This window comes from Balearica regulorum, chromosome 1 (genome assembly GCF_011004875.1).
Source record: "Balearica regulorum gibbericeps isolate bBalReg1 chromosome 1, bBalReg1.pri, whole genome shotgun sequence".
In the NCBI taxonomy this organism is placed as follows: Eukaryota; Metazoa; Chordata; class Aves; order Gruiformes; family Gruidae; genus Balearica; species Balearica regulorum.
The window spans coordinates 201,536,784-201,551,096 of NC_046184.1; the positions used below are offsets into that span (position 1 = coordinate 201,536,784).

The 14,313-nt window shown below is 38.6% G+C and overlaps 1 protein-coding gene across 2 annotated transcripts in view; it reads left to right on the top strand.

The window, feature by feature from the left end:
* Positions 1-14,313, top strand: part of GUCY1A2 (guanylate cyclase 1 soluble subunit alpha 2) — a 180,249-nt gene that overhangs the window by 16,827 nt on the left and 149,109 nt on the right. For both annotated transcript variants that reach the window (XM_075742301.1, XM_075742300.1), the window contains exon 3: positions 2,075-2,196. In XM_075742301.1, the coding sequence (XP_075598416.1) occupies positions 2,075-2,196 (122 nt within the window). The remainder of the gene's footprint in view (positions 1-2,074; positions 2,197-14,313) is intronic.

Genomic DNA, 14,313 nt, shown 5'->3' on the forward strand with positions numbered 1-14,313 from the left:
CTGTATTTGTCCTGCCCCATGATCTGTGGTGGGGTGACCTTGTCCAGCTGTCAGACACCCCCCCGCCCCCCCCAGCTCTCTCGCTCCCCTTCCTCAACAGGACAGGGAGGAAAATGAGATGAACAAAGCTTGTGGGTTGAGATAAAGACACTCCTGACTCCTCTACCTCTTCTCACCGTGAGTGGCACAGAGGGATGGGCATGAGGGTTGTGGTCAGTCCATAACAGCTCCTCTCTGCTGCTCCTTCCTCCTCATGCTTTTCTCTGCTCTTTGTGGGCTGTTCATGGGCTGCAGCTTCCTTCAGGGCACATCCCTCTGCTCCAGCACGGGGTCTTGCACAGGCTGCAGGATGGATTTCTGCTCCACTGTGGTCCTCAACGGACAGCCTGCTTCCCCATGGTCTTCTTGGGGGCTGCAGGGGAATCTCTGCTCCGGCGCCTGGAGCACCTCCTGCCCTCCTTCTGCACTGACCTTGGTGTTCGCAGGGCTGTTTCTCTCACTTCTTTTTCTCACCCCTGACACCGCCATGAGGTGTTTTGCCCTTTCTTAAATACATTTTCCCAGAGGCACCACTCGCTTGGCTGCTGGGCCCGGCCGTGCCCTGTGGTGGGGCCATCAGAGCTGGCTGGAACCGGCTGTGCCCAGCATGGGGCAGCCCCGGCCGCTCCTCACAGCGGCCCCTGCACCCCGCTGCCAGCACCTGGGTGCTGACACCCTGTACAACATAAATGCTCATCAAATCTCCCGTCCCGGTCAAGATAAGAGGTGAGGAGTGGCCATGGTGTCATTCAGGGGAGACACCCAGGCTGAAGAGGCCCGGTGTCCTGGCATGGCGGTGGCATTGGGCCGTGACTTTGGGGTCTGCGACAGTGTGTCAGGATGTGGCCTCCTGCCAGGCAGGTGTGCTGGCATCGCTGCAGGCCTGGAAAGTGGCAGAGACCATGCAGCTCACTGCAGAGCGCACCAGCAGCCCTTACCACTGGGGTTTCCTTGTCTAAGAGAAGCCTGCTCTTTGCAATATGCTTTATGCCACACGGAGGACGGGTTTGCCTGTTGGGGGGTAACCTGACGCACGGCTCCGAATCCTTTCGATTCCTTTCCCACAGGTGCTGGCAATACAGGTGCTGAGATTCTGCAGACATTAACCTGATGAATAGTCTGATCCTTAAAACTGCTATTCATGATTTATGAAGTATAAACAAACCTTTAAAGCGTAAAAAAACTGTTAATAAAATACTCATTAGAAAAGCTTTTCTCTGTGCATTGAGCTAAATCGATTGTATATTTTTTCAAGTGCATTATCAGTCTGCTGCAATATTTTCTTCATATATATTCCCTCTTCTGTCCTCATTATCACCTGCATGAAGCTTTGTTTCAAACATAGTTTGAGCTTCTGTTCTGTTTCTGTTGAATTAAGGAAAATCAATCCAGCAAAGCTATATCAAATAGAATCATTTAGAAGGTAGCTGCTTTCTTGCTTGTCAGGGCATAGCTTTATGTCTTTCATCAGTGTTTGGATTCTTTTTAATTTTTCTTTAACAGGCTATAACACAAACTTTATTCTTGATAGCATAGTGACTTGCAGCTTGACATCCTTCTTTCTGCTGAGATCTTCTCAGAAGATAATCCACAGAGAAAGCTAGGTTTTATACTTGCAGTGCTAATGTAATGTGCTGTGGAAGATTTATTCTTCTTATTAGATACTTACCATTGCTTCATAAACATCTTGCTTGGAGTTTACTGTACAACTTTGTTATAGATAACACCCCAGTGGAAATGACGTCTGATACCCTTCCCTTATGCTTCAGCCCTTTGGTACTATTTTTTTCTTATATCTTCATTCTCATTACAGATAATGTTCCAGATTCTAGTATAGTACTTGAGATACCCAGGCTATTAATGCAGTTTCATCTGTGTGTGATAATACACGAATGGAAAGGGGCTGAGGGAGGGGAGAAGAGGGAAGAGACAAGAGAGGCTGAAGGCATCCTTTACTGCCACTTCTGAAAGACATTTGTTGACCTTGCATTTATATAAGGATATGCTATAACTTTTTTACCTTTTTTTACTGTAGTTACAGGGATGCAGAGAAGAACTTTCACAATATATCAACCAGATGCTCCTATACAGATTGCTCTGGCAATGAAGAAACTGAAGATGTCTCAGGAATTCTCCAGTGTACAGCTAATGTACTTGGTATGTATTTTTTCAAAGGAATTTATTTCCTTTATTTGGAAGGAAAGTTTACTGGCCATCCTAATACCAACAATGAACCAAGGAATTTTTGCTGCAGCAAAGGAAGTTTAGGGCGTAGGCAGCTACATCAGTGCACTGTTACTACATTTGTGTCCTTTTCTACATATATTTTGCACCTTTGAGACAAGCCAGATAGATTTTTCAATGGAGTCAGGGGAGTTGTATTGTGCAATACCCAGGTTGATGTCAGTGATTAGGGAAGTTTCAAAGGCTTTCAGTCCAAATGGACTTGTACTTGTGCAGGCCTTGGTCTTAGAATTATCTAAAGTGGTTATGTAGGACTTCTACAGAACAATAGATCCTCTTATCATCTATGGGCATGGTGGATAGAGGGCCTCAGAAACACAGAGTGGGTTGTACCTGAGGCATGAAACATTCTGGAAACTTACATTCATTTTGAAGAATGCTTGCTGCAATAAACTTTTAGAAATGTTGCATGTCAAGTGCAATTGTCTTAATAGGTGTCCAAATTAGATAGCTGGCTATTTGCATCCACTCATGATTTATCCAGCTTATTCTCCTTCCCAAGTTGTTAGTAAGCTTTACTGCTTTTCAATCAGAAAAATTCCAACTGCTGAAGTTGGAATGGAAGGCACAAAAGATGGCATTCTGGTTCATAGTAAGCTTCCTTTGAGCTGGTAATACAAAGGATAAACCTGCAACATATTTATGGGGTTATCCAGTTAGAGAGATTTTTTTCAACAGGAGGCACAAAACTGAAATCTGACCTTGTATGATAATTAAAGATGTGATTTACCTTCCATGTCAGGGGAATATGGTAAGGTGATATTCTGTCCACATTGTGGTGTGGACCATTGTATCTTGCTGGCTTAAAATCCTTCTGCAGGCATATGCATTGCATGTCTGTCTCTTCTATCTCAAATTGTTACACAGACTTTGTATGTTCTGTGAAACAGCTAATGTGCTCTAGTTGAGAGGTGACTGTTGCACTGCCATTCAAAATACTTTTATTGGATGTCAGGTGCCTTATTCTGCCAGATGCTAGGTGCTGTCAGGAAGGCCTTTACCAGCTGCTAGGAAGAAAGGGTACTTGGCACTTTGCACATTTGGTCATGGAGAGAATTTAGAACAAATTAAATTGTAAATATGTCCAGTATTAGTTACCATATTTTTTTGTTTGTTTGCATTTTTAAATAATGGAATGTTAACTCTCAGGAACAAATGCTAGGAGGGATAAGGCAGGATTCACACAAAGTAAAAATTTTTCATGTTATCATGTGCATATTAATACAACCCCCCCTCCCAAATTAGACATTCAGTACTTAATTTCACCCTGACACAAAGTATGTGTTCTAAGAAATAGTTATGAATACTTTTTCATCTTCAGAGTGCTTTTAAATACAATATATTAGTCCTGGTCCCTTAGCATGGCTGAATAACGTGCAGCCTGCTTTTTCAGTGGTATCCCCTGTGTGTCAGGGGGCAGATCAGACTGTTGGGATCACGGTGTAGGGGTAATGTCTAAACGTTACTGTCTTGGGGAATTATTGAAGTGGACTTTGTTGAAAATAAGTTTGCAGAGACTTACTCTTGGAAAAGCTGACCTTTTAAAGACTGAACTTGAGTTCATAGCAAAAAAAAATTTTGATGCAAGCAAAACGCTGAGATAATTTAAAAGCAGTACTTCTTTCCTTCTCCTTCTCTGGGATGGGAACATAAGAGAATAAGCAGTAAAACCAACTTCTTCATTTTAATTGTAGCTTTTATCATAACAGGTAAATAATTAATGGAGGCTGTGTAATTAATTCTTACATATGCAGTTATTTTTCTAGTTGAATAAGGATTAATCACAGCTGCTTCTATGAAAGAAGGACGTAACCACTGGGGTGTGTACGTAGAGCAATTGGCATTGGTGAGACAGGAGACAAGAGTGAATTTGACTGTGATGGAGGCTAGAGAAATTGTTGAACCAAATCTGGCTCTCAGTTTATTTATATGAGCGGTAACAGGGACTTGCTGTCTGGGGCAGGAAGAAAGTGTTTTCTTAAAGGTGCTTGGAAGCAACCTCCTGCTCTCTTGCCTTAGATAATGCCAACATGATTCACCTCTCCTGACCCTCTAACTGCCTCTAAAATAGTCATTTAACATTCCTTATTCATCAGAAGACAGCAAATGCTGAGATCATTAGTAAGCTTGGAAGACTGTGAGCAGATGCTTCACACTGTGGTCCTGGTGCTTACACTGCTCACAGCAAAGTGCTGACTGCAATCTATACGCACAGCTCAATGCATGTGATTTATCATGTATGAATACTGGAATTTTCCTTCCGTCAAGTCATCACTAAAGTGTGACACCATCTTTCTGCAGTGGAAGGACCTGATTCTCCTCATCTTCTTGCTGAGTTGCTCCTGCTACAAGTCTAGACATCAATAGAGCTCTTCCTGCTTTAATCCGCTGTAATTAAGGGAGCCACGTCCACCATGCTCACATGCTGTAAACCATGTTTGATACCAGATCAATGGCACAGCTTTCCTTTGTGGTGACAGCTTCTGAGGCTGGAATATTTACTTTAGCTTTGTATCCTATTTAAAATAGTCCAGACAGCTTTATGATGCACTTTGCTTGCTTTAACTGGTGCATGCACACTTCTACAGTGTCCTTCAGAAGCATATCATCCAAAGGAAATACAAGAGACAATATATTGGGAATTGGGAAAAAGAGAAGAGAAATTCTAGCTTCTAAAGGGAGCTTTTGTAAAGTTCCTAGTTGGAAATAAAGTATTTCAAAGAATAAGCACTGGTATGTTTTATCCTGTTGGCACAGATAATGCTTTTAGCTGGCTAGCTAAGTAGTGTTCAGAGCAGATTGGTGGTGTTAGTCTGAACTTATTTTAGAAATAATGATAAGAAAAAGATTCCTATGATGAAATGTATTATGTGGATGTCTACCAGATTTCTTTATTAGGTGACTACAAATTTATACTGAGGTATGTTAGAGAGAAAGACTGTATCTGAAGAGATTTCTTATTTGACCTTGGACAAGTTTTTATTCTTTCTGTGCCTCAATTTCCCGCCTGTATAATGGAGATAACAGTTGGTTTTTTTAATCCTTTAAACCATATGTCAGTGTTGTTCAGATATTAACCTTCTCAAAGCAAAGACGTTTTCATACCATTTGTACATTCAGCATTTTAAGCAATGACAGCCAAATCTTGTTTGGGACTGCTTTTGCTCTGTAATTTGAAATAATTTGATTCCAAGTAAGATTAGAGTGTCCGTTTTGACTTAATTGCAGCTAGTCAGAATAAAGCAGAAGACTTCCAGGTAGTTCCAAATTAAAACTTCAGCAACAGGGAAATAAGGATGAAAAGATTTTTAATTGTTAGTCTGTAATTCCTACTGTAAGGATTTTATTTTGGGACATAAAGCCTTCATGACCTGTCTCCTGATTATCTTTTGGACAGGTATTCCAAGCAGGTCTGTGCTACTGAGCTTTATGAAGCAATAGAGAAATGCCCGATTTTCATTTTTGAACCCCACTGTTTTCAAACACTGCACACAATTAATGTAGCTTTTGTGGATGTGAACTACTTTTCAATCTTATTTCAATCCTTCACGAAAAGAAAGGGAATTTCATTAAAGGAGTTACCTGTTTTCCTTTAAATGTCACCAGTATTTCCTTTGGAGCCTCTACATCCTCTGAGGAACTCTGTAATCTGCCACAACTTTGATAGTAAAGCTATTGAAAAGTAACTGAAATTCATAAATACCTATACAAAATCTGTTGTGCAAAATTTGCAAAGCAGAAGCAGATGTTCATGCCCAATCTTTAAGGACATGGAAGAAATGTTGTCTTTGAAAGCCTATTTGCATATTAGACTACATCATCTAAATTGTATGTACTGCAGCGCCATGTAATATATACTGCATAAATAACACTTGCCACACCTTGGGTGTACAGCCTGAAGTTACAAATGCACTTGTATCAGACAGTTGTTACAACAAGGAGGCCTGCAGAAATAATTGCCCCTGTCTGACTTTCCGTTGCTCAAGATACAGAAAAACATTCTCTTCTATTTTTTTGTTCAAGAAATTAACTTATACAACAAAACTCTTTATCATCTGTTATAAAAACTTGATTCCTAAAAATCTTACTACAATTACCTCATTTTCCTTAAAAAATGCACAGCCTATGTCAAGGGCTGCTAAGTCAGCTCCACATGTGGACTTAAACGTATTGCAAGAATTTTTCCTGTTAGGCATTCATAACTTACAGGTTAATAACAATGATCATTCTCTTGATTTTGCCTCTGAGAGTGGTGTGAGGACTTTGCTTCTCTGTCATTTCTAAGTGAGTATCTTTCTGGGCATCTTCTATTTGGAGGATGACAGTGGTGAGGATTCCCAAATTCACCCAGTGATAAGTTATGTGGAAACTCAGCTCAGAGCCCTGTCCCGTCAAGGAGATAAATCTTGTTTCTGGATTCAGCCTCCCCAAGACACTGAGGAGGAGGTGGAATCCATCGTTGGTGTAGGGGTTTAGAGAGCTCTTGCTCTGGGTGACATTTGCTTGTCACCACCAAAAAAGATATGTACTGTAGGCTGCTTTATATAGAGCAGATCACTTCATACCTAAATATATCATGCAGGTCTGTTTAGTGCAAAGGGCATAATTCTGTAAAAGTCATTTGTTGTCTGTACATCTGTCAGAGTTGAAGATCTGTGTTTCCTTTATGAAACCAAGAAAATCTCAGCTCTCACCCATATTCTGTAGTTAAAAGAGGAATAAATTTGGGATCATTCTGGTAACTATTAAATAATAACAGCACATCACTGCCGAGAAATACTACATTTGAATAGGCAGAAAATATGTTGAAAAGGAGATGCCAGGACAGACCTTAGCCTACCGTGAGATTAAACCAGGCGATGTAATTGGAAAAGGTGGACTGCTTGGCAGGTGTCTGAAAACTGTAAATGCTTATGTATTTAAAGTACATAAATTACTATCACTTTCGTTTTCCTTTGGACTAAGAACTGCAGATAGTCATTAGGATGCAACTAATTTAGGAGGCACAGCCTGATTTATAATTAAAGTTGTTGGTTTACAAATGGCATAAAAAGAAATGTTACATGGCCCAGAGGACTGGCGATACTAATGGATTTTAATAATACTTGGAACTCTGTCCTGGGGCGGGGGGGTCTAAGCTATACACACAGGACTCCTATTATTTAACATATTTAACAGAAGTTACAGCGCACTGGAAATACAGAAGTAATCTAAACAAAATTCACACAATTCATGTGATTTCAAAACTGAAATGAATACATCTAAATTAGAAAAGGACAAATGTTTATACCAAATGGCCTTAGACGTCCCAGTCCTCTCAAATCAGAACTATTTACTGTTAGAAAGCAGATGAAATACAAGTAGATAGTGAGCAGTTTGAAGTTATGATGTACAATAACATCTTGTAGAAATCTGTTTATAAAGTAGAAGACATTCCGGGCATGATTCATTTACTAAATGTAGGTGTTTGCTATTATTTTAGATGCTGTGGGGTATCTTGCGTGGCCTCTGTCAAACCTTCAAAAATGTCTAGGTCTCCCTTAAGTCCCATATCCTGGCAGATATAACTGTTAGTTCTTTTACAGATGTCTTGGATCTCCTATGAAGATTCAAGTAGCATTAGATTTCTATATTTAGTCAGCTGAATTGAGCCCTTTATATATGTGAGGAATGATGAAAGGTGATTTTGCATTTCATGGGAAAAGTTTTTAGATTTCATTACAATTTTATTCTTTCCAAGAAGTGAAGTCCTGCTCCCATGTCAATTCAAAGACATATATGCTTATTTTAAAGCAAAAGCAGATTACAAAACCCCCTCTCTTCTTCTTGTTGTTTGATCTCTAGAGTTAACAGGAAACAAACTGGATTTGCCTTATCTTTAGGAATCACGAGCCCAGTGACTGCAGTTTTCATTTAACAAACCCTGCGCAAATCTAGGAAGTGAGATTTCCAAGATGTCATGGTGGACCAAAATGATGATAGTCTTGCTTCAGACAGCTTGGCTTTGCCTACAGAATTGGTTGCTACTGAAAGTGCTATATGGGGAAAAAAAACCGACATTGCCTGTTCTTTATAACTCAGCTGAGCTTCCTGTGTCAGTGGTTTGGAGCAGAATCTTTTACATGTATGCTAAGCACCAGTGATCAGGTCCTCACCAAGAGGCAGTAATTACAATGATATTTCTAAGCATCATTTGTGAGAGGACACCCTCACTTTAACAAGGAAGGAAAACACCACATTAAAATTGGCTAAAACAAGTATTATAGGTGAACAAGTGCAAGGAATTCTTTTTAACAATAATTATAATTTTTATTTTATGTAATCTTGAAAGATATGCAGGCCCTGTATGGCACTGTAACAGAAGTGCAGTACAAATTTTACAGTTGTGTCAGAACCATATGTAAAGGCAAATATGTAAATGATGTTATTGTATTGTGGTTTAACTGTAGCCAGCAGCTAAGCACCACACAGCCGCTCTCTCACTCCCCCCCAGCGGGTTTGGGGGGAGAATCAGAAGAGTAAAAGTGAGAAAACTCATGGATTGAGGTAAAGACAGTTTAATAGGTAAAGCAAAAGCTCTGTTTACAAGCAAAGCAAGACAAGGAATTCATTCATGACTTCCCATGGGCAGGCAGGTGTTCAGCCATCTCCAGGAAAGCAGGGCTCCATCACGCATAACGATTACTTGGAAAGACAAATGCTGTCGTTTTGAATGTCCTCCCCCTTCTTTCTCCTTTCCCCAGCTTTATATACTGAGCATGATGTCATATGGTATGGAATATCCCTTTGGTCAGTTGGAGTCAGCTGTCCCGGCTGTGTCCTCTCCCAACTTCTTGTACACCCTCAGCCTACTCGCTGATAGGATGGTATGAGAAGCAGAAAAGGCCTTGGCTCTGTGTAAGCACTGCTCAGCAATAATGAAAACACCTCTATATAACAAAAGCATCTCTACATTATCAACACTGTTTTCAGCACAAATCCAAAACACAGCCCCGTACTAGCTACTAAGAAGAAAATTAACTCTATCCCAGCCAAAAGGAGCACATGCATTTATATAAAACCACTAAAATTGGTAATATAAAAATAATCTGTATTCCCAGGATGGTATAAATTCACCATCATAATGAAGTAAGATCAAAGTCCTTTATACAGTAATTAGATCCTTTCCTAGGCTCACTTACAAGCCAAATGATTAATCTAATGTATCTTCAGCATTAGCCTGTACACATCAAAACCTTTTTTACTGAGAGAATAAACATTGCTTTCCCTACCATCTTGAATTACGCTTTGGAATTGTGAACTGCCACTTGGCTTTCTGTCCAAAAGTCTGTTTAAGGAAAAGATCGTATTCATATTAAAAATCTGCTAATCCAAAAACATTTAAGAGATGTTTGTTATAATTGAAGGTGGCAAATTCTGATTCTGTCCACAGTATGAGTTCTGGAATTGTATATTGAATTGTCCTAGCCCCTTAATGTTTGACATTTACAGATTTTTAATGGGTATCCCAGAAAAAAACAGTATTTTTCTATGTCAAAGGAATCAGATGCTGCCACTCTGCAACCTTTGTCTCTGTGATTTAGTTAAGGAAGAACTGGATGGCTTGTAACTGCTTCTGCCTGCTCTGCAAGTTAATGGATTACTTTGACATTTTTATCACAGCATTCATCTTCTATTTGTTTCTGAAGAGCCTATGATTTGTGATTTTCTTTATGGGAACAGATTCCTATCTAATTTCTCCACTTAGTAATGTACAAAATACTTAGAAATACTGTATTAGTTCTTTGATGTTTTGTAGTGGATTCGTAGTTTACAGGAACTGCTGAAAAGAAAATGAAGAAGGACCTTTTACTAGCATGTTATTACAGGATGAAGTCATCTATTTCTGCTCTAGTTCAGTGAAATACTTAATTTTTACTTTGAGCCTATGCTTAAAGACTTCAGTAATTTTGGATCTGGCTCACAAGTATAAGATCTCTGCTCTAAATGTCTTTGAGACACATTTTCAAAGGATAATAATAGACCTTATATAGTACTTTTGTCATAGATCTCAAAGTGCTTTGTAGTAGAGGCGCATAGCAATATTTTCATTCTATGGTTGCTTTGCCGCAATTTCCTTCTGCAATGTGCATATTTACTTTCTCTCCACTATGGGCTAGCATAAAAATGGCATTGCAAGAAAAAACAAGAAAGTACTAAAGAAAAAACTTACTGGAGTTAAGACATGTGATTTGTCCTCTCAAAGAAGTGGATTACGTGATATGAGCATAGTAGATCACTTTCCAAGAGGAAAGCAAATTGAGACTGATGAATTTTTAGAATTTCATTCTGTATGTTAGTAGAAGGTTGGTAAATAGCAGAAGCTCAAAATAACAAATGACTTCACTTGGGCAGCAGCAGAGAATATTGGGATGAATTTTGGTTTATTTTGTATCATTGCCATTTGGTGAAGTGTCTTGGTGAAACTAAGGAAGACTTTTTCCTTCTTACTGATTCCCAGCTAATCCCCATTAGGAAGCCTTATCTATGGCAGTCAGGTCTCTCATCTGTCTCATGAGGCAATATGGGACCGCAGTGGCCTCTGCACTTGGACGTGCTGGGCACGCATACAGATCTGAAATATTTTTTTTTTCTGGGCAGCTGAATTAAAATTTTGATTAGAAGTCCATAGTGAAAAAGAAAGAATAGAATGGCCTCAAGTTGCGTCAGGGGAGGTTTAGATTGGATATTGGGAAAAATTTCCTGACTGAAAGGGTTATCAGCCATTGCAACAGGCTGCCCAGGGAAGTGGTTACGTCACCATCCCTGGAGGTTTTTAAAAGACTTGTAGATGTGGTTCTTTGGGACATGGTTTAGTGGTGGACATGGCAGTGCTAAGTTAATGGTTGGACATGATGATCTTAAAGGTCTTTTCCAACCAAAATGATTCTATGATTCTATGATTCTATGAAATACTAGCTTTTCAGAAAGGAATAACAAATCATCAATTTTGATGAACAGAAGTTGACTGACATTAGTGCCATCTTCAATTTGAATTGTTCCACAGCAAAATCAAAATTAAAACAAAATGCAGATGCAGAGAAAGAATTTAATGTGAGATGAGTTAGAAAAGATTATGCAGATGTATAACCTGAAGGTTATAAAGAAGATTATTTTGAAGATTTTATTTGTCTTTTCTCAAAATAAAAGAAAAATCAAAGGAAATACTGAATACTTTCGAATTGGAAATCATACCAAATGTAATTTTTAAAGATAATAATTAGCCTGTGGAAGTCTCCAAATGCAGTAAAGTATGCACTATAGAGATAATGAATTCTGGGAATTTTTGTAACAAGCAGGTTTTTCTATATGTAATAAAACTATCTCCTGATCTGGTACTTCCATCCATTTCAGTGAATAAGCCAAACATTTACCGTAGCAGTTAGGAAGGAGTTTCCTCAAAACCATGCTTTTTCATGATTTTCCATCAGATTTTATAGTTTTTCTGTAGCATCTGATACCAATCACTGCTGATACAAGATTTCAGAGCAGCTGAATAGCAATCTGATGCAGTCTGACATTTTCTCTCCTTGTGATGATGATGGTAATTTCTATTGTATCTTGAAAGCTAAACAGATACAAATATAGATGGGGGTATGGAAAAACTCCACAGAATATATTCAAAAGATTGAGATCATTTCTATAGTAGTTAATGAAAAGGTTATGATGAAATATATACAGAGTTAATGTTAGGTAAGCCTGTGCTTCTGTTCATCATTTGTTTCAATCGGAGAGGCAGGAATAAGTATTTTGTGCAACTTCGTACAAGCACATCACTGAAGACAAGAGCTTTATAGAAATACAGAAAAAATAGTTTCTGTGTGTTTTTATAATAGGAATTTAAATAAAGATTTTTGATTTAAAGAAAACCCATCAAGCTTCAAGCAAAAATTGACCTCTCATTGGTGAGGCTTAAGAAGAAACTTCCCTGATAGATATGTAATACTTGTTTGTTTTAGAAAGTTGTTTGACTTCAATTAATTTTCTCAGTATCTCATAGTGTCTATTATTAGAGAGAAAATTCCCGACTAAGACCAGCAGTTTGGTTGAGCTTGGGCATATCCATTTTTCTATTCTGAGCTAATCTAATTTTCTGCTGGTACTGTGTGTAACTCAATTCAAAGCCAAAATGTTTTTAAAAGTAGTGGCATGTCCTCAAGCCAGGTCATTGGCCTGAATTTCATAGTATAATTCATGTTGCTTGGAGTAAGTACGTTGTGTCCAAATTGAACAGCCAGTACTCCAGGGCAGACAACAAGACCAATCTAAGACAATATCAGCAAAACCTTAGGCCGAATATTAAGATACAACTCCCAATAACAATTATGAGATGAGGCTTACATATGTGGCAGGAAAGTGAACACGTGATCAGTTCTGCATACCCTATTTTAGGTTAGTGGTGCTAGGGCAACTGTTTTACTGTAATTTTATAATACACGTTAAAGACAACTCACCCATGCTATCGTTTTGGGCAGCTTTGTGGGATGTTACATAGATCTGTAACAGTATTTGGTCATTTGCATGAATAGCCCAGAGGTTTCTGATAGCATCCTGTTCCCTTACTTTCAAGGCCTCTGCAATCTTACAGCCTTGGGTGCCCCTGCTAGACTGCTCATGTTTACACACAGACTTCTAAAGCTATTCGCAGTTCTCTCTATAGAACATGAGATTTAAAAATATGCATATGTGTTTGTGTATACGTATGAGTGTGATAATTTCTTAGCTCCTTGCTATTAATATCCAGTTATGACAATGTTATTGGTATGGGTTAGAACTTAATTATTTTTGGTTATAGTGAGTATTTTTATGGAAGATGCTACAATACTATGTTATGCAGATATAGTGGTAATGAGTCAGGAATTGGCATGCTGTCCTCTGAGTCAGGATATTAGGGGCCATTGTGTACCAGAGGTACTTTCTTTTGGCTTAGCCGCAGATCTGACCATCTGTGGTCATAAAAGATCCTGGGAATATTTTTGTAATAACCTAGTTCAGTGACCAAATTTGATTATGAGTAATGGCATTCGAATGAACTTTCCCAAATTATTACTATTACTTCTTTTATAAAATATGCTTTGTCATGTTGTCATGCTGCCCTGTTTATATATGTAATTCTATGCATTTTCATCCGCTATTAATCACACTGAAGGTCCAAACAAAACTATCATTGCAGATAGTTTGAAAAGCTGTCGAACATTCAGATCCCTCGTGAATATTGATCGTTATATCTAAGCCTGTGGGCACAGGCAGTTCAGATGCTGTCTTGAGATGATCAAAGGTTGTTGTCTGCAAACAACAGATGAATGACTTCTGTCCCCTGCTACACCTTTTGGGCATGAAAGTCACTAATCACACTGTTATTGCAAATTTAAAAGCCTACAAACAGTCTAAACAAACAGTGAAAAGTTTGGTGATCCACTGGGATCTTATCAATGTTATAAAGCATGCTGAATACATCTTAAAATAAAGGACCTGTAGTGCCCTTAGGAAATAAGTAACTGCCCTTCATTTCTGTTAGGATTCAAGTTAAAAGTTTAAGGCGTTTGTCTGTTTCACTGAAATTTGATAAATTTCAGTACACTGGAGGAACTATGATGTTGTTAATTCCTATATTAATTTCCTTTGAAAACTCTTGCTGGATATCTGTAATTCACATACGATCGAGTCATATTTTTTCTTCTGTTACAGCTTAGGACAATACAAGCATACCTGATAAATTTTGTAGCTCTACTATGTGATATAGGGATTATATACAGATGAGACTTAGCAGAGCATAGATTCCCTAAAATAAGACAGAGGAAAATGTTTAATCACCATGTCAAATTTTTTTTTTTTGGGTTATCCTTAAAATGGTAGATAACAAACTGCAGTAGGATTTGATACACATTTGTATTTGGGGACTTCCATCACCCATATTTTTTCTTCCCTTCAGCAATACCAGCCTTTTGAATTCCTGTGATGGAGACTTGAAGTGACATTGTGAGATATCAC